Below are 26,406 nucleotides of genomic sequence, written 5' to 3' on the forward strand. Positions count from 1 at the left end.
TGCAGTTCCAGCATTGTTGATGAAAAAATACATGTGAATAGGAGGACATATTTCCAAATGAGTACAATGCATGATACCTTACAGTCCCTAAGTAACATGTCCATCTAAGTTGTAATAGTTGAGGATCCTGCGTTTTGCCAAAGAAGCCTTCGTGGGATTTTCCTATCCATTTTGTATACGGTGAAGAACAGAAAAGATTAAGGATGGTTGATGAAGGTGGCAAATGCAGTTAGCTTCTTTGTGCTGAATGAAGTAAAACTTAAGTTTCATGAAGTTAGGTCAATGACATTACAAAATCATACATTAAATAATATAGTTCTTTGCTCCATCATACAATAACATTTGGAATAATATGATGATTCTCTCTGTTAGCCAATCTCAACGTGGGTCAAAGCACATTTAAGGAGGGCCACGGATTGAAATCAAAAAATCTTTTAGAAGTTTTTTAGATAGTTGGTAGGAGAGAAGTATGGTTGATATCAACTAAACAGCTGAAAGGGGGCTGAGAATGGCTGCTCTATGGAAACAAGCTGCGTGCGTGGGCCTTTTTCCATGCTATGGGGCTCTAGAACATCTCAATGTGGAGAAATAATCAGTAAAATATTCAATATGGTGCTACAAGGAGTATGGTAAGCTCTCATATAATGCAAGTTATTAAGACCCAGAGTTAGCAGGCCATTTTTCAAACAAGCATTGTGCAAGGAAGGAAATCACCATCATGTATTCTGCTAGCTTTGTACACATATATGACAATAAGTTGAACTACAAGATTCAATGTTACATTTACTAGAAAATGTATTGAATATGCCACAAATTTTGCAGCAGTACACAAATGGAAACCTGTGGTGCATGTTTTATGTCTAAGACTTACCTATCACTAAGGAAACCCATATAGCAGATCAATTATAGCAATAAGTATAAACTTATATATCATGAATAAAAAGAATTAGGAAGTGAATGCATTATAATATTTAAAAATACTGTGCCTTCTTACCTTTGCATCCTTCACAGGTTAGTGCATTATAGTGATAGCCTGAAGCTTTGTCCCCACACACCACACACAACTCCTCCTCACCCTTTAGTCGCAAAGATGAATTATTGAGTCTTGGTCTTTTCATCACAGGTATTCCTCCATCTGCAACATTGGATCCAAAGTACTGTGGTTTGTTCAGCTCATATGAGCTTGGAGAATAATGTCCTTCCGGTGAATACTGAGGATAGTAATTATGAGCGGAATAATGTGTCTGCTGCTGGGGTGTTGCCATTGTCGAGAACTGCATGTTGGGATACTGACTGTATGGAGGCATCTGCAGATCTGGGTCTTGAAGTGGGTAGCTCATCTGATCAGTCAGAACCTCTGAATTTAGAACAAAGTAGAAATGACTGTACAGCAAATTTAATCTAAATCAAGAACATTTGAAATAAAGAGCTGCTTTCTTGAAAAACTTGTTCCGAAGTGGAAGCTCGCCACCATCAACTCAAGCACATTTTGGGATGGGTCAATAAATGCTGTTTTTGGCAGTGATGTCCATATCCCAAAATTTATTAAGAAAATGCTGGCCTTTCCATCTTCACTTAAATGTGAGTGATGTGCATCATTTGTAGACCACGGCAGTACTAGGTGTAATGAACAAGAGTTGATAAGGGAGCTTAAGATAAAGGAACCTTTAAAAGGCAGAGATCATAATATGATAGAATTTGCCCTTCAGTTTGATAGGTGTTAGTATACCAGTGGAATAAAGGGGACTACAGAGGTATGAAAGAGGTACTGGCAAAAGTTGATTGGAAAGGCACACTAGCAGGGAGGTCGGCAAAGCAGCAATGGCTGAAGTTTCTGTGAAAAATAATTAAGGTGCAGGACAGGTGCAAGATTCTTTTATTTTTATATAATAAAACATATAATATTACATGAAATTGCATTTTGACTGCTCGAAGGCAGACAAATATTTGCTATCAAAGAAATTGACTGGCACAGTCAGAGAAAGAGAAGCAAAAGAGAGTCCCTTCAGAGTCATTGAGTGTCCATGGATTCACCTCCAATGTTCCTGTAGCCTCTGAAGCCATCGAGATTTCAGACCCAACCATCAGCAACCCGATCTAAACCTCTGACACAATCAGAAAGCCTTCAGTGCCCGAGGCCCCTTGGGATTCCCTTCCACCTTTGATACCCTCTTCATGTGGGTTTCAATACCTGGTGTCGTTTAGCCAGTCTCCAGCAGTCTGCAGTCTAGTGTGATTCTTTTGACCACAAGTCACCAGCAGCCCTGTATAAGTTCCTCACTTCGAGTCACCGATGGCCTGCCGCCTGTGTGTTCTTCAGCCGCAGAGCCTCTCACTGGTCCACTGCTGTGGTCACTGTCCAGTAGGGTCATCTCTTCTGCTTCCCCTTCTCAAACAGGAGTATTCTTCATGTTTTCTGGTGCCCTGCTCCAGTCCTCTGCTTCGCCAGAGTCTGTAACCCCTCGAGTCCACTGCCAGCACCAGGCACTACCATCTTGGACCCAGATCCCATGGGAGCAAGATTTTGACTTAAAGCACCATTGCTCCTTGAGACCAGATCATATTAGATACTCTTTATTGTCATGTAATGAAACAGAAATGTAATAATACACGTTACTGCCTTTCGTCTGCCATAAGGCAGACAGAGATTCAACATTATCATTAACATTCCCTGGCGCCGCATATAGTCAGAGAAAGAGATGCAAAAGAGAGACTCTCCAGAGTCATTGAGTGTCCGTATATTCACTTCCAGTGCTCCTGCATACTCTGCAGCCACACAAGTCACCATTTAAGTTCAGACTATCGGCAACCCAAGCCCAGATCTGACACAATGGGTAAGCCTTTAGTGGCCAGGGATCTGTGGTAGCCCTCCTTGCACTCAGCATACTCTCGAATCCTGCTTCTGATACTCGGTTCTCCAAGCCAGTCCCCAACAGCTCAAAGTCAGTATGAGTTCCTCACCCACAACTCACCAACAGCTTGCTGTTTGCGTGTGTCGTTCAGCCACAGAGCTCCTCGCTGCATTCCTTCCATGGTCACTGTTCTTGGGGTCATCTTCTCTGCTTCTCCTTCTCAATAGGGGGAGTTCTTCCCATTCCTGGTGCAATACACCAGCCTGCTGCTCCTGTAGTATCTGTAATCTTTCGAGGCCACTGTCGAATACAGGTGCCACCATCTTGGGCTGAGATACCACAGATACAGGCTTTTTAATAAAACACCGTTGGCTCCTTTAATAGGTTGTTTAAAACCTACATGGAGCTATCGGCAGAAAAACTGGGCAGTAGGGCTCCATGAGGGACCACTGTGTCTCTGCTTCCTGCTCTCCCTGGGTCCAAAAAGGAAGGAATATTTGAATGGAAAAATAACACATGTGGCTATCAGGAGAAGTCAATGCCAAAGTAAAAGCAAAAGAAAGGGGGTATAAGAAAGCAAAAATTAGTGGGAAGAGAGAGGACTGAGAAGCATCTAAAAGCATACAGATGGCAACTTAGAAGGTCATTTGGAAGAGAAAAATTTGTGGTGCACTGCATTGCGAACAAACAAGCACAAACTACAAAGGCTTTAATTAGCTTAAAACTTGCTCACAAAGTTCAGTATCCCTTCTGACTCCATGTGCTCTACTCCCGCCTAAGGGCCGGCGTGAACCTTTATATGGGACCAGTGATTGGCAGTGAGTAGGTGGAGCCAGCCTCCCAGATTACCTCCCTGCAGGTACAGTGGGTGGCCCCTTGCAGTAGGCAGTGCAGGAGTGTAGACAGGAGCAGGCAGTCACAGACAGCCCAGTGGTTGTATCACCATATGATTATTAAGAGAAAAAAGGAAGTGAGAGTAAATATAGGACCTGTAGCGACATTGATGAATAAAATAGTTGCTTGGTGCTAAGTGAGGCATTTGTCTGAGATCGTTTATATTTATTTCCAATATAAGTTCAGTTGTATTTAAATCCTTTGTTTTAACACATAAAACTTGTAACTGCCTTCTTTAATGTTCTCTGAAATGTCTATTAATAATGTTCTAAGATATCGATCCTTAATAACAAAACATTATTGTAAACATTCATTTAACATAACAGTCAACAGAAATTATTAATGCCTAACTCACCTTTCTTGGATTACCCAACTGATGACGCATGCTAGAGAACCTCCTTTTCAAGGCATGCAAAACCCCCCACACATGCTATTTGAAGGATGCACTGGCTCTGGCTCCATCCACTCACTGCCAGTGCAGAGCAATTGTGAATGCATCACCACGCTCCAAGGTAAATGCATACTGGCAGACACACCGGCTCCAGCTGAAGCTGCTGCCACCAGGGCCGAGCCAACTGCGCATATGCCACCATGTTCCTGCTCCGTAAACAGTACTGGCCCTCATGTGTGCAGCCAATAGAAGAGGTTTAAGGTCCCCAGGTCACTGCTGATGTCCGTAGCCAAACAACAGGAAAGAAGAGAACCATTGGCTCTTATACCGACTCCCAATTATAATGAGATGTAATGTCTCTAATAATAGTAACATAATTATACAATAAATTATAAATAACAGCTAACTGCATAACAGTCGAACATTATGCAGGTCTTCTTTCTTCATTTGTTATAAGGCCTTTTTCCTTTTTAAACATTTTAATTGAGTTTTATAAATAAATCGTACATTGGTAATAATAGTATTAATAATAATGTATCCCACAAAGTAGCTATATTGTTACTTATGGTTACAAATAACCTATAAATCATTGAAAAAGAAAAAAAAACATAAAATTTATGCTAATAATCTAAACCTTCCTTGTGAAGTTATTGGTTGAACATATGTGAACATGGTTGAACTAAAGACAAGGTATGGGAAGGTTTCGACATGCATAGCCAGGATATACCTCTGACAATTGGGGATTACAATCAGTATAAATGTGGCAGTGAGTTCAAGTGGCCAAGAGAAGGTATAAAGTTCTTGGGAGTCAAAGAAGATAAGGATTTACATAATTTGTATCAGCTTAATTATATCCCTTTGCTCCAGAGGTTTGAGGAGGGCCTGGCCAGGTAGAGGACTCTGCCCATTACATTGATGGGAAGAGTCAACTGTGTCAAAATTAAAGTGATGCCAAGGTTCCAATACCTTTTCCTGTCATTACCCATTGCATTGCTTCGGGGGATTTTTAAGGTGCTTAATGAGTGGATCAATAAGTTTCTGTGGAATGGGAAAGTGGCTAGAATCTCCATGGAAAAGTTAAATTGGGGGGTTTAAAATTTCCTGACATTAAAAAGTATTATTGGGCATCCCAAGCGAGATTTATTGCCTCACTCTTTGAGGGAGAGAGGGCCTCAGTGTTGGACTGCATTCATTAGGTGAAGAAATAGCCAAAGAACTTATTTATAAATGGAATGTAAAACAACTCTCAGAGAAAGGCAGAGATTGATAGGTTCTTGATTAGCCAGGGCATCAAAGATTATGGGGGGAAGGCTGGATCATGGGACTGAATGGAAAAATTGATCAGATTAAATGGAGGGGAAGACTCTATGGGCTAAATGGCCTATTTCTGCTCTCATAAAGTAGTATGGAACTACTTTAAAAATTCAATCTTGGTTATGGGTATCATAGACTTGGTCAGTATTTATTGAAAGAACATCCTGTTGGCTTGCTAGCCAGGTTAAGGATTAACCACATTGATTTGCAGCTATTTATATGAATAGTTTATTTCCCTATTTGAAATTTCCATCCCTGCAAACCATTCTTATGATTCTATTGTGGAATATATATCTCGTGTAAATAAATTATTCAGCTTGTTTCAAAGAAAGGCATAAAAATTACTGCACTTAATTATTTTAAACTAGTGGTTTTCAAATGTTTTCTTTCCACTCACATATGACCTTAAATAATCCCTATGCCATAGGTGCTCTGTGGTAAGGGATTACTTAAGGTGGAATGTGCATGGAAAGAAAATGTTTGAAAACCACTGTTTTAATCATACCTAATTGACTCATTATGTGCACCATTTCATAACTCCAAAGGAAATGGGCCAATGACAATTTTTCTCAAGCAAAATATTTCAGTAACAATTGGGACTAGAGGAGTGGTTCTCAACCATTTTTTTCTCACCAGCAGCAATAGAAATTCACCAAGACAGTGTTTTTTTTTAATTTTAAAAGAATAACTGCTAATAACACCTTAATTAAATTAACCCCAACCATGCACGGATATATTTGTGTGTGTGATACCCAAACCATTAAAGCTTAGGCACAATTCTGGAAAGTCATTCCAAAGTTCAGTCTTAGAAATTCTGTGTCAAAACACAGACTTTTAAATTGATGCCCAGAAGTAATCACAAAGAAGGTGGGAGAGACTGCTGAAAACTCACAAATCCTTGTTGAGTTTCTTGCTGAGAAACATCCTTTCAGATGAACAATTGTCACAACTCCCTTTTCCTTGTGTCAGGGAAACAAAATGTGTGACTTCCATGATGCTTCCAAAACCCAGGCATGGAACAGTTGAAATGAACATTACCTTGGGCATGATCCAATGCAGCAATTCTCCAGCTTCCAAAACCCAGGTACGGGTCAATCAATCTTTCCTTTAGTCATGGTGTGGTTCAATAATTCTGCTGACAGGGAGAATCAGCTGAATTGTCCATTTTACCCAGAGTCTCTCTACCTCAGTGTTCCATGAAATGGCTGGTGGTCAATAGTGAATAATGTTTTCTTAAGTGTTTCACTCACTTGACACTATCACCACCTGCATCCCTGGATAAAGCAACAAATGTTCTTTCTCTTTCTCTGGAGTATTCTCTGTATACTCTGTACTATTGCTTACACCCAGTCTCTCCACAGCTGTGAATGGTTGTAACTTGTACTAGCCCTTAAAATGATACTCATGCTAAATAAAGATGGACCTCATAATACCTTCCCCAACAAAGAAAATTTTGCTCTGTAAGAGCAAAATTTTAAATGAAACCTTCAATGTCTGAAATAATACATACACTATTGTTTCATGATATGGCACAGACAAGTATAACATTTTTCAATAACAAATACAAATAATAAGTTTCAATTTGCTGTGAAACATTTCAAACTTAACATCTTGAAAGACAATCAGCAATTACATTATCTTTGCCTCTAATATGAGTTATCATTAAATCGTATTCCTATAGAATTAGGTTCCAGTTTAACAATTATCTATTTTTGTTTTTCAGTTTACTCGAACACTGAGGGATTATGGTCAATATACACCACAAGTGGTCTCTAAGCTGTGCAGATGTAAACTTCAAAATACTGCAAAGCCAGAACAAGTGACAATAATTCTTTCTCTCTGGTAGAGTAATTCTTTTGATGTTTATTGAATTTTTTGGATAAATAAGCCACTGGATGGTCAATATCATCACAACCCTTCTTTTGTAATAGCACTGCTCCTGCAGCTTCATCACTAGCATCTACTCCTAAAGAAAATGGCTTCTCAAAGTCAGGTGATTAAGCACAGACTGATGACATGAAATGGCTTTCATTTTATCAAAATCTTCCTGACAAAGATCTGTCCAAACAAACTTTTCACCCTTCTTCAGTAGGTTAGTCAAAGAAAGGGTGATATCAGCAAAAATTTTGCAGAACTTTCAATATTACCCAACCATTCCCAAAAATCTCCTAATAACTTTCCTACCCATGGATATGGTAAACTTAAAAATCAGCTGAACTTTTGCCAACTTGTCTTGATACAACAACATAAGTCACAGTAGTATGGCCAAATTCACTTATAGCTAAATTAACAGTAAGATTTGCTTTTGAAAGTTTGTCATAAAATTTATCTAACTCAGTTCCCATAACCAAATTATCAATATAAACATCTGTATACTCTAAACTTTGAATCACAGAATTAATCATTCTTTGGTATGTCCCTGGAACATTTATCATTCCAAATGGTAAAACATTGTATTCATATAACACTGACAAATGCATAAATCCTCCCACCTGAATCCACCTTTGATTTCTGTTAGTCTGTGCTCCTCCCCTGTCCCTTCCTCCTCCTCTCCTCTTATTTCTACCTTCCCCTGGCTTTTTATTGAGGTGCCTGCCTGTTTTTGGCTCATACTCAATGAAGGGCTTTGGTGCCCTTTGCTTCCTATAGATGATGTGTGATGTACTTAGTTTCTTCAAATATTTGTGTATTTCACCCTTCATTTCATATTTTTCATACATTAGCATAACAAAATTCCCAGTGAACTGTGCAAGTATAAAAGAAGTGTATAATATGCAAACAATATGAACTCCATCTACTGCCACAAACTTATTTCTATTTCTAACCTTTGGTTTTCCAGACCCTACTCCCAGCTCACACCATGTACCCCAGAGGGAAGATACCCTGTTCATATTCTGAACTAATGATGAGCCTGATGCTGGACTATCAGAAGATTAATGGAGCTTTATAGTAGAATGATCCTTTGAAGATGTTGGGAGCTGGATGTTCTGATTGACAGAATTCCAAGATAAATGATTGATTGCGAAGAATGTCAGAGATTACCCATATGGTAAGTAAAGTCTACAATATTCCTTCCACGCTTTCATGTATCTAATAAATAGCCAAAGGATCCTGGCTGTACACAGTACTGCAATGGACACCAAGACATCTTTTCTATAATTTTCCATTACATATGTGGTCCATAGATGGCACAAGGCACTCAAAAATCAAGGTTTATAGTGCACAATGTTCATTAACGTGGACTTGCGGGAAAATAATCAGGTATTGTACACTGAACACTAATGAATTTTAAAGCATTTACAACTTATAATTTATCACAGCAGACTAAAATATTAAAGTTTTTTTAAGTCAGACAAAAGCAATGTGGCACTGTTTTATTACATGACAATAAATTGCATCTTGAATCTTGAAAGGATGAAAATGAAGACAATATGCAAGAACTTTTCTGGTGCATGATAAACTGTTTCATATTATATTGTTAAAAATGGAATTGACATGTTGAAATATTTATAAGCAATGAGTATTGATAATGTAACTAGATCACTGGTTGAGTTACATAGTCTAACAATATGAGAAACTGAATAAGTGTCTTTTAGACACTCAGTCATCTTGCCACTTAGTTTAGAGAGTTGATGTGTAATTTATTGCGGAAGAAAGAGGAAAAAATAATTAACACAGAGCTGAGGAAAGATGCAGCTGGTCCATTAATAACACAATGATGCTGGAAAAACTCCACAGTTCTCACAGCATTCATAGAAGGTAAAGATACTCTATACTGTATAACTGGCATTTTGGGCCTGAGCCTTACGTCAAAATATGACCAAAATGCAGGCAGTTGTCTGAATAAAAAGGCTGGGGGGAGAAGCAACAAGGAAAAGGTGATCTGAATTTCCCCTTTATCAGTAAAGTCCTTCTTTTATCTCTACTGTCCAATCTCTTTAGGATTTTATGTTTTAATGAGAATTCCAGTCATATCTTCAAATCCTAGCAAATGCAAGTCCAAAATCATTCCAATCTCCCTTTTTACATCCACCCAAGGAAAAAGGAGCCTATTATTCCAAGCTATCTGACCTTTTCACAGGTCTAATGTAATCCACTTCTAATATTCCTGCAAGTGGCCTAGTGTTGCACTACTTTGGAAATAGTTATTATCCTTCTCTCAAGGTAGTTAACTGAACTAGTTCATTGAAATCAAGACTTTTTTTAAAAACTGAGAACTAAAATAAGCAGATTTTTTAAATAATTGTAGATTTTTCAAATATACTAATTTATTAGGAAGAGAATAGAGCTCTTGCTTCAAATGTGTTACTTACCTCCTTAGATTTCCTTGAATACCTGTGAGATGACAATATCTGCCTGTGGGGAGGAATAAACAGTCTTGCGAAGGGCTATGGACTGGGTCCAGGTCAATGGGATCAGGCAAAAAAATGGTACAGCACAGACTCGAAGGACCGAAGTGGCCTGTTTCTGTGCTGTAATGTTCTATAGCTGTATGGGAGACCACTTGAGCTGGAGGCCACTTTAAGTCAGACAAAAGCAATTTGGCACTGTTTTATTACATGACAATAAATTGCATCTTGAATCTTGAAAGGATGAAAATGAAGACAATATGCAAGAACTTTTTTGGTGCATGATAAACTGTTTCATATTATATTGTTAAAAATGGAATTGACATGTTGAAATATTTATAAGCAATGAGTATTGATAATGTAACTAGACACTAACTGTTTCTGCCCTTATGCCTATTTCATTTGTTCTTGCTTAAAATGGAAGATATTATATTTCTTGGCTTTCATTTCTGATGCAAGTGCTTGAAGAATTCTCTTCTTATACTATTGCTTAAATTGTTCAAAAAGACTGCAATGTAACAATTCACAGTATTGTAACAATATTAATATTTGGGAGAATTTATAAGATTTAGAGTAGGTCACATACATATACACATTTTAAAACAGATCTTATTTGAAAGACAGAAGAATTCACATTGCAAGATCTCTGGAGAATGTAAGCACCTCACAAGTAGGTATTAATTGAATTGATGTCATAAAATGCTTGACCATTGTCTTGCTGGAGTCATGCTGTCTATCAGTACCCTTTCTGCAAAGTGCTCACAGAAAGGTCAATTCTGGATTGTTTACCTAAGATAACAACTTGAGAAGAAGAAAGAACTCCTGTTGTTTGCTGGAGAAGGTGGGGGTTTTGCAAGACATGAGTCACATGCTCTTTTTGGAGTTTCAGTTGGAAAAGAGAGAGTTGAGTTAACAGCTCAGTCAGTCAGTCAATGCGTGGGACACTGACAAGTAACTGAAAAATGTAATCCAGGGAAAACTGTTTGAAACTGATGAAAGCAAGTTCCAGAGCAGTAGAAGGCTGGAAGTGCTATCTGTCTGATGTTTCTCTTGAAATAGAGGAAGGAATGGAACTTTGTGGTAACTTGAGGAAAGAGGTTACCATCTAGAAGACCCTGATGGGGCAAGTGTCATCAACGAGACCCTGAGGTGACTAGTGGTCAGTTGTGGAAATCCTGGAGCAACAAATATCTCTCTCTGCAAACCCTACAAGAACCTTCCTGAGCAGTAAAACATTTACCTTTCAAGCACCAAGCCTGGTGAACTTTATACATGTTAAATTCTGTGCACAGTATGGTGATTGCCTGCAACCAGAGAACTTGGAAGAAGGAAAAGTGAGATTGAACTGTGAACCAAAGAACTTTTCTTGAATTTACACACACATTACATACACGTGCGCTTAGAATTTGAAGGGGGTTAATTTGGGTTATTTAAGTATAGAGTTAAGTTAATGTTTTATTCTATTTTCATGTTTAAAGTTGATTAAAAATAACTTTTGTTTTAAAAACCACTTGTCTTGGTAAATGTCTGTTGCTGTTGGGTTTTGGGGTCCTTTGGGCTCGTAACATTTTATATCCCTCAAGGAATCTATGTGAGCTTTTCAAAATTTAAAGCCAGGAGTTTATACATACCATAGAGTTGGGGTGATTCTGCAAGACAGTATCCATCAGAAAGAGCTAAGTGGCTGTGTCCAGCCATGTTGGTCTCTGACCCTGTCCAGTGTTTCATTCATGTACTTTTTTTTAACAACTGCATGGACACTGGAAAAAAGGAAAAAACACAATTATAACAAATTTAATTATTCAAAATAGCAATGCCATTAATGTAAAAATGTGAACATTATTGTCTAAACCCAATGAAGTTAAATGTCTTGCATGGTATCAGTTATTCTGGAATCTATTTTCAAATAAGTCAATAATTAAGGTTTCATTCAACTTTCTGCAATCTACAAATAAAATGATAACATAATGAGCCATATATTCAATAAGAACAGTTTCTAGAAAAAAAATTGTATAAGCTTCAGAATTTACTACAAATTCAAAATGGCTTCTCAAAATCAGGTGATTAAGCACAGGCTGATGACATAAAATGGCTTTCATTTTTATCAAAATCTTCCTGACAAAGATCTGTCCAAACAAACTTTTCACCCTTCTTCAGTAGGTTTGTCAAAGGAAGGGTGATATCAGCAAAAATTTTGCAGAACTTTCAATATTACCCAACCATTCCTAAAAATCTCCTAATAACTTTCCTACCCATGGATATGGTAAACTCAAAAATCAGTTGAACTTTTGCCAACTAGTCTTGATACAACAACATAAGTCACAGTAGCATGGCCAAATTTACTTACAGCTAAATTAACAATAAGATTTGCTTTTGAAAGTTTGTCATAAAATTTCTCTAACTCAGTTCCTGTAACCAAATTATCAATATAAACATCTGTATTCTCACAAGCTTTGTCTTGCATTTCCATTGCATTTCAATAGGTGTATATTTTAATTACATACTAATCTAAAACATATTATTATTGTTGTTTTCTATAATTCTATAACTCTATGCTTTCATTGTTACTTTTCTTACAGATCACAGATCACATTCAGTGGGATTTTGATTCAATTAAAATTTGATTTTGTCAGATTAAAATAGTTTTGTAGTTTCTGATTGCGACCTATGTTTTCTTCCTTACCAGTTTTATTTCTGTTATTTTGCTTCTGAGAGACTGATACCAGACTCAATACTGCCATGTGTTGAGAACACAGAAGAACTTGACAGACCTCACAACAACTAAAGGAGGTAAAACTGACGTTTTGGGCCTGAGCCCTTCCTCAAGGAATGAGGTTCTGGCCCAAAACATCAATTATGTATCTTTACCTCCTATGGATGCGGCAAAACTTGCTAATTTCTTCCACCACATTGATGTTTTCACTGTAATCACAGCTTCTACAGAGATTCACGTTTTACTACTTGCCATGTGTGAAACTTTAATGATAATAGCACGAGGTTATGAAACAAGTCATTCAAATTTTGATAAAAGAAGGATACTGAATTAGTGAAAGTACATCCAATGTTAACTTGCTTTGGATCAGTTACATTAGCACAGAAAAGCATGGAATATTCCATATAACCATATAACCATTTACGGAGCGGAAACAGGCCATGTTGGCCTTTCGAGTCCGCACCGGTTCACTGATTTTGTGTGCCCTCTTCAGGCATTGGTGATTTTAAGTGGAGTGTATCTTTGAGAATTTTAACATCTATCCATAGGTACTCTGTACTTTGGATGTGAAATCTCATATTAAAATATTCAAAAACATTGGCTGTGTGGGAGAAGCCAGTGAGTGGCCGTGGACAATTACTTCTCAGACTGGAGGCCTGTGACTAGTGGTGTGCTGCAGGGATCGGTGCTGGGACCAGCGTAGCTTGTCATCTAGATCCACAATCTGGACAACAATGTGGTGATTGGATCAGCAAGTTTGCAGACAATACTCAGATCAGATTCATTTAAGATTTACTTTTTTTTTACAGGAATAAATATGCACTTGGGTTTCCAATTTCATGGTTTGCATGCATACATACATTCTGCATCTATCTTTTGGAGATGTTCATTGCCTGGTGTTTATCTGATGCAAATGTTTCTTATCAACCTACTGTATGGCTGAATGTAGTCAAGGTCTTGGATTATTTTATTTATCAATGTGGTGTAAATGGAATTGAACATTGTGTAATGTAAGTGAACACCTTAATTTCTAATCTTATGATGAAAATATAGTAATTTGTGAAACAGCTTGAAGGATTCGAATCTTGGATACTGCCTGAGTAATACCTGCAGTGATGTCCTAAGGTTGAGATCTTGCGTCTTCAATAATAACAATTTTAACTTCACTTTTACAAGGGCTGGTCAATATGAAGGGCACTCACTCCTGTCACACTTTGAAATTCAGATCCATAATCCACAATGAGATAACAGCTATGATAAGGTCCAGAATGGAATAGTCCAGGGGAAACCCAAACAGCACAATAGTGAGCAGGTTAGTGGGTAAATTGTGTAATAATGCTTAATAGCACTGTAGCTAGTCACATTGATCCCATTCAACTACTGATTCAGCCATAATAAGAGCTTGTGATATCTTAACATAGAACAATACAGCCCAGTATAGGCCCTTCAGCCCTCAATGTTTTGCTGACATATATATTCATTCCTAAAAAATGTTCTAAAAAACAAGTTCTAAACCCTCTCCACCCCATAACCCTCTATTTTTCTTTCATCCATGTGTCTGTCCAAGAGTCCCTTAAAAGCCACAAATATTTCAGCCTCCACCACCATCCCCACCAAAACATTCCAGCCACCCACAACTCTCTGTGTAAAAATCTTAACTGTGATGTCTCCCCCTAAATTTCCTTCCCTTTACTTTGTTCTTATGTCCTCTGGTGTTTGCTGATCATAACCTGGGAAACAGGTGTTGGCTGTCACCCTATCTATGCCTCTCATAATCTTGTAGACTTCTGTCAAGTCTCCTCTCATCCTTCTGCGCTCCAAAGAGAAAAGTCCCAACTCTGCTAACCTTGCCTCATAAGACTTGTTTTCCAATCCAGGCAGCATCATGGTAAATCTCCTCTGCATAGCTTCCACATCCTTCCTGTAATGAGGTGACCAGAACTGAACACAGTATTCTTTTAAGGGTGGTCTTACCTGAGATTTTTAGAGAAGCCCAACAACCCTTCTTAACTATCCTATCAACCTGTGTAGCAGCCTTGAGGGATGTACGGATTTTGACCCAAAGGTCTTAACTATCTGCCATTAACCCTGTACTCAGCCTTCTCGCTTATCCTTCCAAAATGCATTACCTCACATTTATCTGGATTGAAATCCATCTGCCATTTTTCAGTCCAACTCTGCATTCTGTCTATATCCTCTTTTAACCTTTGATAGCCTTCACTCCATCCAAAACTCCTCCAACTTTTTTGTTATCTACAAACTTACTGACTCATCCTTCCTCCTCTTCCTCCAGGTCATTTATAAAAACCATAAAGAGCAGGGGTCCCAGAACAGATCTTTGCAGCACTCCACTCATAACTGACCTACAGGCATAATACATTCCATCCACTACTGCTCTCTGCTTTCTTCCTACAAGCCAATTTTTTTTATCTACACAGCCAAGGTTCCACTGATCCCATGCCTCATGATTTTCTGGATGAGTCTCTCATGGGCGACCTTGTTAAATGTCTTGCTAAAATCCATGTGGACCTGTGGTGCGCTGTTAGACAGAAGCAAACACATAAACCGAAGAGACTGTACAACAGGCTTTAATCGGCAAAGACATCCACAGAGCAGGACTGGCTGTGGCTGCTGTAAACTCTAAGTGAGTCTTCAGAGGGCCGGCTCAGGCTTATATCCTGGAGGGTGATTGACACCTGACTGGGTGAGGCTTGAATCATTCAGGTTGGCTGATTGATAGCCGGCCAGCTGTTGTCCTGTCCCCCATACTCTCCTGCAGGTACAGAGGTTCCCCCCTGCAGTAGGCCAGTGATGTACCACCACAGGATCACATCTACCATACTACCCTCACCAATTTCTTTTGTTACCTCCTTAAAAATAACTCAATTAGACTTGTCAGGTACAACCTTCCCTTTGCAAAGCCATGAGCATTTAGAGATGTCCATTGCCTGCCATTTATGTGATGTAAATGTTTCTTATCAGCCTACTGTATTTCTTAAGAATCACCACTGATGTAAGGCTCAGTGGTCTATAATTCCCAGGATTTTTCCTATTACCTTTTTTAAACAAGGGGATCACATTTGCCATTCTCCAATCCATCATCACCTCCCCTGCAGCCAAAGAGGGTTCACAGATCACAGCTACTGCCCCAGCTATCTCTTCTCACTTCCCACTGCAGCCTAGGGTATATCGCATCTGGCCTCGGGGGCTTATCAATCTTGATGTTTTTAAGAAGATCCAACATTTCCGCTTCCTTAATCTTCACATTGTCCAGCACACAGGCCTGTTCAATTTTGACTCACCATGATTAAGGTCTTTAGGACCTCCCCCGCCTCCTCTGCTTCCAGGTGTATGTTGTTTCCTTTATCCTTTAATGGCCCCACTTTCTCATCACCCTTCTGTTCTTCACATACGCATAGAATGCCTTGGGGTTCTCCTTAATTCTATATCGCAAGGCCTTCTCATGCCCCCTTTGAGCTCTCCTAAGTCCTTTCTTAAGCTCCTTCCTGGCTACCATATACTTCTCTTGAGCCCTTCCTGATTCTTGCTTCCTATATCTAATTATGTTTCCTTCTTCCTCTTGACAAGTTGCCAGACCTGTTTTGTCAGCTATGGTTCCTTTTTTCTACCATCCTTTCCTTGTCCTAGTGCGACAAACCTATTTTGAACCCTGCACAAGTGGTCCCTAAATTTTCTTCACATTACTTCTGTGCTTTCACCCTTAAACATCTGTTTCCAATTTATTCTTGCTAGCTCGTGCCTCATCCTTTCATAATTATCCCCTCCCCAGTTAACCACTTGCCCAGTTTGTCTGTTTTTATCCTTTTCCATAGCTATGTTGAATCTAAAGGAGTCTTCACTCTCACCAGAATGCTCCCCCATCGAGAGGTCTGCCACCTGACCAGATTCATTTCCCATAACCAGATCCAGTATAGCCTCTCCTCTCGTCGGCCAGTCTACATACTGTGTCAAGAATCCTTCTTGTACACACCTGACAAATTCAGCTCCATCCATCCCTCTTGTAGTCAGTAGGTGCCAGTCAATATTAGGGAAGTTGAAATCACCCATATCCACAATATTTCCTGAACCATTCCAAAATCTGCCTGCTTATCTGCTCCTCGGTATTCCGAGGGCTATTTGAGGGCCAATAGACTATGCCCAGCACTGACTCAGTGGACACTCCCTTTGCAGAATGCTCACTTTCTACTATCCCTGACCAGTAATGCTACTAACCCTCCCCCCCACCCCCCCGCCACTTTTCTACCTCCCATCCTATTTTTTTAAAACAATTGTGCCCTTCCTCCAGCTAAATTTCAGTAACAGCCGCAACATCATAATTCCACGTACTGATGTATCTCTAAATGTTCCCCCTTTATTCCTGACAATCCTAGCATTGAAATAGACACATTTCATTTCCTCTAACTGGCTATCTCTATGTTTTGTCCCCTACCTGTCCTTCCTCACCAACTTTTTAGCTCTTCTACCCTAATCTCTGCACTCACATTCTGACTCCACACACCTCCCAAACTAGTTTAAACCGTCCCCATCAAATATAGCAAACCTACCCACCAAGATATTGGACTCCCTCCAGTCCAGGGCTATCCTGTCCTTTTTGTACATGTCAGACTTACCCCATAAGAGATCCCAATGATCCAAAAATCTGAACTCCTGCCCCTTACACCAACTCTTCAGCCACGCATTCACCTGCCACAACTTCCTGTTCCTACCCTCTCTGGAGCATGGCACAGACACCAATTCTGAGATTACCACCCGGTTCTGCTTTTTAACTTCTTTCCTAACTTCCTATAATTCCCTCATCTCTACTCCTATCTATGTCATTGGTCCCCACATGGACCATGGCATCTGGCTGCTCGACTTTCTCCTCCAGAAGGCTTTGAACTCAATCAGAGACATCCCTGACCCTGACATCTGGGAGGAAACATACCATCCAGGAGTCTCAATCCTGTTCACCAAACCTCGTATCTGTTCTCCTTATCAATGAGTCCCCAATTACCAGAGCTCTCTTCTTCTCCCCCCCCCCCCCTTCCTTCCTGAGCTGCGGGGGCAGCCGCTGCGCCAGATTCCTAACCACCTTGGCTCATCCCTGGTAGATTGTCCCTCCCAACAGTATCTAAAACGGTATACTTGTTGAGGGGAATGGCCACAGGGATGCTCTGCTCTGTCTGCCTCTCCCCCTTTCCTCTTCTAATAGTCACCCAGTTACCTGTCTCCTGCCTTTTAGGGGTGACTATCTCTGCCCCCCGAATGATCCAGAGTTTTCCCAGTTCCAGCTCATGCTTCCTAACATATTCTCCTGGAGCTGCAGCTGGATACATCTCTTGCAGGTCTGGTCATCAGGGACAATTGTGCTGTCCCAGATTTCCCAGATCCTCTACTCAGAATATTCCACTGCCCTAGCTCTCTCCATTAATCATTCATATCTTAAAGTTAAAGACCTTCCCTCTTTGGAATTAAGCTCTTCCTAAGCCTCTCGAACCAAAGCCTCACATCTCCACTCCTACTTATCCTAACATTCATACTTATAAATTTAGAACTCCAATCATAAAACACGTGTATGTTAAGTAAAAACAAAGCATTGTACAAATTAACCCCCAATTAACCCTTTGTTCTGCTTTCTTATTTCAATGACACCTTTTAGGAATACACTTCCTCAGTTCCATGCATTCAAAGTTTCCCTTGCTACTTCTTAATTTTCTAAATTTTCTTTTCCTTCTTGAGACAGTGTCATAAAGCAAAGTATTGAGTACAGGAGTTGGGATGTAATGTTGAAGTTTTATCAGTCATTGGTGAAGCCAAATTTGGATATTGTGCAGTTTTGGTCACCCACCCATAGGACAAATATCAATAAGATTGAAAGAGTGCAGAGAAAATTTACAAGGATGTTGCTGACCCCAGAGGAGCTGAGTTACAAGGAAAGGTTGAATAGGTTAGGACTTTATTCGCCTGAGCATCAGAGAATGAGGGAAGATTTGATCACAAAATTGAGGTATACACAATTATGAAGGGAATAGATAGGGTAAATGCAAGCAGGTTTTTTTCCCACTAAGGTTGGGTGAGGCAAGAACCAGAGGATGTGGGTAAAGGGTGAAAGGTGAATATTTAAGGGGAACCCTGGAGGGAAATTCTTCACTTGGAGGCCTGGTAGAAGTGTGGAATGATCTGCCAGAAGAAGTAGTAGGTGTGGGTTCAATTTCAAGTTTTAAGAGAAGATTGGGTGGGAGGGGTATGGAGGGCTATGGTCCAGGTGCAGGCCCATGGGCCATTGTGGAATAAAAGTTTGGCACATAATAGATGTTTCACATCAAATGTTATAGACTTCATGCCAAGTAGTACCCCATTCATTTAAGGACATAATTAGAATCATAGAGTTATACTACATGGAAAAATGCCATTCAGCCCTACTCCATGCGGAAGATTGCCTACCTAAGTTAGTCTCATTTGTTTATATAGAACATAAAACTTTTCAGCCCAGTACAGGCCCTTCAGACCACAATATTTTGCTGACATATAAACCTATTCAATAAACTAAACATTCCCTATCTCACATCCATAACTCTATATTTCTTTCATCCATATACCTGTATAAGAGTCACTTAAATGCCCCTATTGTACCAGCCTCCTCCACCACCCCAGCAATGCATTCCAGGCACCTTCTACTTTGTGTGTAAAAATATTACCTCTATCATCTCCCCTGAACATTCCTTCTCTCGCCTTGTGCAGATGTCCTCTGGCCCATGTTTGACCCACATCTAAACATTTTCTATCCATGTACTTGTCTAAATGTCTTTTAAATATTTCTGCTACACCTGGCTCAACCACTTCCTCAAGCACATATACCTGCATCTCTGTGTGATAAAGGTGCCCCTTTGGTTCCTTTAAAATCTTTCCTCTCACATCTCAAATATATATCCTCTAGTTTTAGACTTCCTAACCCTGGGCGGAAAGGCTATGAATATTTAACTCAAGCCTGCCAGACTTGTTAATATTCTCAGAAATATTTTCTGTAATTTTTTTCCAGCTTTGTGACGTCTTTCTGAGAGTTGGGTGATCAAAGCTGTACAAAATACCTCAAGTGCAATTTCACCCACATCTTGAACAGTTGAAACATGTTGTCCCACCTCCTGTACTCAAAGAACTGACCAATGAAGACATGTGCAAAATGGCTTCTTCACCATCCTGCTGAGTCATGGAACTACATATTGATATCCCTTGGTTTCTCTGTTCTTTAACACTGTCCCAGTGCCTACCATTGATTGTGCAAGTCTTACCTCATTTTAACACTGCATATGTCCAAGTTAAATTCTACCTGCCATTCTTTGGCCCACTTTCTGAGTTCATCTGGATTCTGTTGTAATTTCAGATAATCTTCATGATACACTATAACTCTGATTTTGGTGCCATCCGCAAACTTACTACGATGACTACATTGTCATCCAAATTGCTAATAAAGATGACAAAACATAGTGGAGCCAGGACCTATCCCTACAGCACACCATTGGTCACAGGCTCCAATCTGAATAGCAATCACCCAAGACATCTCTTATTATCGAGCCAATTCTGTATTCAATTGACCCCTTATGATCTGATCTTCTGAACTAGCCTACTATACAGGACCTTGCCAAAGGTCATGCTCAAGATCATATGGACAATTCCTCCTCAATGAGATAATGAACTTTCTTGTCACCCTTCAAAAAAAGCTCAATCAAATTCATGAATCATGATCTTTTGCACACAAAGTATATATTGCTTTTTTTTAAAAGATCAGATATAGTTTAGATGTTGAAAACTAAATAAAAATAGTCAAATATTAATTTATGAAGTAGATTAAAGGAAACTGTACATATCATATGAAGACAAATAAAATTTAAACGGCAAATGTCATATTTTTCAAGTGAGTTAAAATTATTGAAATCTTATTCTGCAGATTAAAAAAGTCAGAAATTGAGAAAAATTGTCAGACATTTGTGGAAAACCTCATGACAGATTTGCAAGCAGAGTTTAATAGAGCATGAGATATAGTGTGACAGGAAGCCCATCATAACATTAGAGAGTATCAACTCTTGGTGCTGCAATTTCAGGTCATAGAATCTCTAAGTTTTACAGCAAGAAATATAGCTCAACGCGACGCAGCATGCTTAGCATAATGCTTAGCACGACATTATTATAGCGCCAATGACATCAATTCGAATCCGGCGCTGCCTGAAAAGAGTTTGTACATTCTCCCCACATCTCTGTGGATTTCCTTTGGGTGCTCCAGTTTCCTCCCACCCTTCAAAATGTAGAGGGGTTGTAGGTTAATTGAGGTATTTGGATGGTATGGGCTCAAGGGCCAGAAGGGCCTGTTACCATACTGTAAGTCTAAATTTAAATTAAATTTAAAATTCTGAAAAAATTTTGGCTCTGTCAATTTAAAGAATACTTATACAACAGCCATAGCTAAAGTAGAGCTCATAGGCTGAACGTGAAGTGCATTTGGCATCTCCACTTAATGCATTCTGGAGTCATTGCCAAGCCTACTATGGTCAGTTGCAGAATGGAAGGTCAGATTTGCAGTATCTAGCCTGCAATGCATCTGTATTTCTAAGCTGCAATACACAAATAAGAAAGTTGAAAATGTGCCAAAAGCAGAGGTGGATGGGTTGTGGGCTTCTCAGGTTACCTACAGTAAGCATGAACTAGTTCAATATATCAGAACTAATTACATCTAAGTCAGTTCTTGTGGAAAATGATCCCAATTTTGAATCCGATCTGACCAGATCTGGAAATTATTTAAATCTTCACTGTAAATTTGGATTGAGGGTTTGGCTTAGCCACATCTTTTTAGTTCATTTGCAATAGTTTTCAGATTCTTGGTTTTGAAAATTAAGTGCTTACATTTGTTATTTTGATCTTGGATGAAGGGAAAGAATGAATCAAACTGTTTAAAAGCTGTTTCTTTTTTTTATCCCTTTTGATAAGTACATTTAATACATTTGCCAGATGGTAGAAATTTGAAAACTGTAATATAACAACAAGGAACATAAAGTCCTTCCAAATAATTTCCATCTTCATTGGGAAATCAAATAAAGGAAACATCTGATAAATTATTGATGGTGCTTTTTTTTTGTCCTCAGTGAAAGGGTTCCTCATGGTCAAATCCTCTCTGTAAAGGGAAGCATATACGGTATTTTTTTCTATTTCTGATCATTAATATAATTGACTATGGAAATATTTATTACCCTTATGGCAATAGTGGTCTTTCCCATTATATGGTATTGAGAATCTTTCTTCATAAAACTCTTAATCCCAAAGTTTTGATAGTGAATTTCTATTTTAAAGCCTTTATAATGTTGACCAATGTTATTAAAATTAATTCAATTTTCAAGATTATGCAATATCCTCCAGATATAATCCCAGTAGAAATTCCAAGAATGTATCATACATCATGGAGTGATTTATTACCAAGACAACTAATCATGTTTCATTACAAAGATAATGTTGTGCTTCTCTTCCTTTTTTGCATGTACAAATCAGCAATAAAAATGTTTCTTTGAAGATGAAATACTTGATAAATTATGTCAATTATTAGGCTTAGATGAGGACAATTCAAAATGTTATAAACAACATTATATGAAAAAGATAATATTTTGCAGGAAGAAGCTTAAGCTTAGTTGATAGTATTCTTTCCTCAGAATCACAAGATTGTATATTCAATACACAAAGGTGTCGGAGAAACTCAGCAGATCCCTCAGAGTCCATAGTAGGCCAAGATATTTAACCAGCATTTTGAGCCTGAGCCCTTTGTCAAAGTAGGAGAAAAAATCAGGCAATTGCCTAAATAAAAAAATGGGGATAGGAAGGAAGATGGGGCAGGGAAGGAGCAGAAGATAACAGCACAGAGGCCAAAGGTGACATGAATAGGAGGGCAGAGAAAAAAGATAGGGATAGGGAAAGAGAGAGACGGGGTTGGTGGTGCTGGGGAGTGTGGCTAACAAAAATTAGAAATGTCAATGTTAATGCCATCTGAGGGTTCCCAGATGGAATATGAGGTGTTGTTCCTCCAGTTTGTGGGTTTCAGTTTGGCAATGCATGAGACCATAGACAGATATGTCAAACATGCCGTTTAAACCCCCCCCCCCTATCAATTATCAGCTTTATCTCCTGTCCATGTCCACCTATGGCCTTTTGGCTGTTAATTTGTTCTCCCCCTGCCCCTTCTTACCTCCTCTCCTCATCTTATTCAGGCACCTGTTTGTATTTTGCTCATACCTTGACGAAGGGCTCAGACCCAAAATGTTGGTTGTACATCTTTGCTTCCTTTGGAGGCTACAGGGCCTGCTGAATTTCTCCAGTACTTTTATGCTTTAACTACATCACGGCTTTTGCAGAATTTCTTTTTTGTTGTCTATTGAAGATTTGCTGCATTACTAATTTTAAAAATAAAGGTGATAATGCAGTGCAGCTTTTTGAATCAACAGTGTAATATTTTGAATGGGACAAGTAAATCTGGATTTTAACTGTTTTCTAAGTTAGTAATAAAAGATCTCAAGGTACTGTTTTTAAAAGAAGTGACAATTCTGGTGTTTTAGTCAAATTTATTCATTAATATAACAGATCATCAGATCATTATTGTGTTGCTGTTTATGGGAAGTAATTGCCTGTACTATTTCATATATTGAAACAGTGAATATATTTCAAAAGTAATTCACTCGCTGAAGAGTTCTTCATGAAGTCCAGAAGTTGTAAAAAATTCAACAAGCTTGTAAATCTTCTTTTTAAAAAAGCACATCCTTAAATTTAATCCAGGAATTTTAAAAAATGCTTAAAATGAAAAATCTCTTTCAATTAATTTTGATGTTGGACATCAAGAATATTTCAGTGACTGCAAGTTCTTTGGTACATTCTTGACTTGTGCATTTTGGACAGTGGGAAGGAAGTCTTTGCAGTGTCAGGAGTTGAGTCACTTGCTAAAGGATACCCAACCTCTGAATTCCTCTCATGGTCAGTTATTTATATGACTAGTCCAGGATTTGATAGTGGAGTGATTTAATGTTGTTGAATGTCAGAGGTATATGAGCTGGCACTTTTATAGCAAGAATGTTACTTGTCATTTGTCAATCAGTGCCTGATTGTATTTTCTTAATTTAATTCAAGCGATGAGGGCTTAGCAGGCAGACCCAGCATTTTAATTGATCTTTCCTAAATGCCTTTAAAAAGATGGTGCTGAGCTGCCTAATTGAACCTTGCAGCCCTTGAGATGTGCTGTTGTCAAGGATTTGCTTCATGCAGGTATGGACTGCTTCATTTGTTAAAGATTGCAAATGGAATTTAATGTCTGATAGAAGGAAGGTCATTGATAAAGCAACTGAAGTTGTTTGGCCTCAAGACAGTGCCCAAGTGAACTGCTGCAGTATTTTTCTAAAGCTGAGATGATGAACCACCAACAAGCACAACCAAGGTCCTTTGAAAAATGTTATGACTTTGGAGTGTTTTCCCCATGATGCTCATTGATGTCCATCTTCCAATGTTCATTCAATGCTACACAGTCAAATAATGGCTTGATGTCACTCTCACCCCACCTCTGAGATTTTGATCCATGGGTATATAAAAGTCCAAAGTCAAGCTGCTTTGGTGATACCTAAACCAGGCAATGATGAGCAAGTTAATAGAGGATGCGTACTTCTTGATAGCACAGGCAATTATACCTTCCATCATTTTGATGATGATTGTGAATAGAATGATTGCATAATGTCTTCTTGGTTGGGATATTTCCAGCTGTTTCCACATTCCTGAGTCATTTTCCATGTAGAAGAATGATTTATATCTCACATATTTTAATGCTTTTGATTAATGCTAAAGCTTTTGCTTTTAACACAAGATGGCTGCCAAACCTTTAGTGTGACATAAGATGGCTGAAAACAGTTAGACCTTGCAGGCCTGCTTTGAGAATAGGCACCGATTGTACAGACTCTTCAAGGACAGATACAATGAAAAACAAAGATAAAGTTAGCATAACATCATTTTATTTTGTCTTATGAAAAGCCAGGTGCCAGGGCTGGAAAACCATTTTTTCATATATAGAATTATGTAACATTAAGAGTGAGGGTCATTCTGCCCCTTACTCATTTGAAATTGTATAAATATAGAAGAAACCATCTTTGAAGAGAGAGTTGAGACTTCAAGGAGCTATCTGATTGAGACATCACCTGACTAGTCATCTTTGCTACCCATATACAAATAGAACATTTATAATAAAACCTGCATGCTTTTAAGAGATATTTTTGCTGTGTATTCTTTTGCAATCTGATTTCATTTCAGAGGCGTGGGCTGACTTCCACATCCACATGGCAAATTGGTTGCCAGCAATGTAACTGTACAGGAACAACTTAGCTAATGATGCAACTACTTCTGGTGCACTGGGTCTTTAGCATTGCAACTCAAATGCTGTGGGTATCAGGGCTCACAGCAGTTTCACAATATCATGAATTGATTCAAATTGGCTAAAGACTGGGTTCTGTGATGGTAAGGATCATTATGCCAACCTTCAGTAGGAGCTCTATTGAGAGCATCTTGGCTGCATCACAGTGTGGCACAGTTTCTCCAGAGAAACGAGTCAGGACTATAAGATGGCAGAGAGGATCGATGGAGTCTCCCCACCACCCCCACCCCACCCCCATCCCCATTGATGTGATCTACTGGGAATGTTATGCGAAGAGGGTGTGCAAAATCATTGAGGGCCCCTTCCACCCACCATCTTCGGCTGCTGCAGTCAGGAAAAAGATATAGGAGTATCATAGCCGGCAGACTGAGAAGCAGCTTCTTCCCACTTGTAGTGAGCTTGCTGAACGACCAATGGAAATGCACCCACTAACCATCTGAGACACTCATATTCATGAAAAAAAAAATTTATTTATTTACTTGTGTAAATGAGTACTTGTCCTGCATATGTATTATTTGTCTGTATGTATATTATGTCTGGTGGTGCACCTGCATGTTTTGCACCAAGGACTAGAGAACACTGTTTTGTCAGGTCGTATGACTTCATCTAAGCAGAAAGCGGTATGGACCATCCATTTGGCACTTCTGGCTGAACAATGTTGTAAATGTTTTAGCCTTGTCTCAGCCCCTCTACTGTTGAGGAGGAGATGCTCCTGGACCCTACTCTTCCTATAATCTGTTTAATTTTCCACCAACATTCACTAATAGATGTAATAAGATTGCAGAGCCTCCCGCTGATCTATTGATTGTGAATTCTCTTCGCATTTGTTAACTAGCATGCATATTCCTTTTATTGGAGCTTCACCAGATTGGCAGCTCTCTTTAGAAACATCTCATTTTCCTGATCATTGAATCAGACCTGATCTCCTGACTCAGTAGTAGTGGGAGAGTGACAGATATGCCAGGAAGGAGGTTATAGACCATAGTATTGCACATTACTGCTGTTATTAATAGTTCACATTGCCTCATGGATGCAAGTTTTGAGTAGTGGATCTGTTCTGAAACTAGCTATATGGAGAGGATTCTTAGAAACAGATTTATGAGCATTTAAAGAAGTATAGTCTTCTCAGGGATGGTCAGCATGGCTTTGTGAGAGTCAGGTTATACCTCACTCATTCAATTAAGCTTTCTGAGGAGGTAACAAAAAGAAATTGATGAAGGTAAGGTAGTGGATGTAATTTTAGTAATGCGTTTGACAAGGTTATAATGATAGGCTCATTCAGAAAGTCATGGGGTGTAAAATCCAAGGATCAGATGTAAAACATGAAAGTCTACAGACACCATGGTTGAAGTAAAAACAATGCTGGAGAAACTCAGTGGTCAAACAGTGTTCTTTATATAGCAAAGATAAAGATACATAACCAACATTTTGGGCTTGAGCCCTTCATCAAGGTA

The 26,406-nt window shown here is 39.0% G+C and overlaps 1 protein-coding gene and 1 long non-coding RNA gene across 6 annotated transcripts in view; one reads left to right on the forward strand and one right to left on the reverse strand.

Moving 5' to 3' along the window:
• Window positions 1–26,406, forward strand: part of LOC138764951 (uncharacterized) — a 143,425-nt gene that overhangs the window by 43,710 nt on the left and 73,309 nt on the right. Inside the window, exons 4-5 of the long non-coding RNA XR_011358382.1 lie at window positions 7,175–7,293; window positions 8,291–8,500. This is a non-coding gene — a long non-coding RNA (uncharacterized lncRNA). The remainder of the gene's footprint in view (window positions 1–7,174; window positions 7,294–8,290; window positions 8,501–26,406) is intronic.
• The window catches only part of LOC138764947 (bile acid receptor-like), a 139,529-nt gene that overhangs the window by 40,972 nt on the left and 72,151 nt on the right, over window positions 1–26,406 (reverse strand). For all 5 annotated transcript variants that reach the window (XM_069941429.1, XM_069941428.1, XM_069941432.1 and 2 more), the window contains 2 exons: window positions 11,432–11,560; window positions 995–1,357 (listed from right to left, as the gene is read on the reverse strand). In XM_069941429.1, coding sequence (XP_069797530.1) covers window positions 995–1,357; window positions 11,432–11,528 — 460 coding nt within the window. In that variant the 5' untranslated portion in view covers window positions 11,529–11,560. The remainder of the gene's footprint in view (window positions 1–994; window positions 1,358–11,431; window positions 11,561–26,406) is intronic.

This window comes from Narcine bancroftii, chromosome 5, assembly GCF_036971445.1.
Source record: "Narcine bancroftii isolate sNarBan1 chromosome 5, sNarBan1.hap1, whole genome shotgun sequence".
NCBI lineage: Eukaryota > Metazoa > Chordata > Chondrichthyes > Torpediniformes > Narcinidae > Narcine > Narcine bancroftii.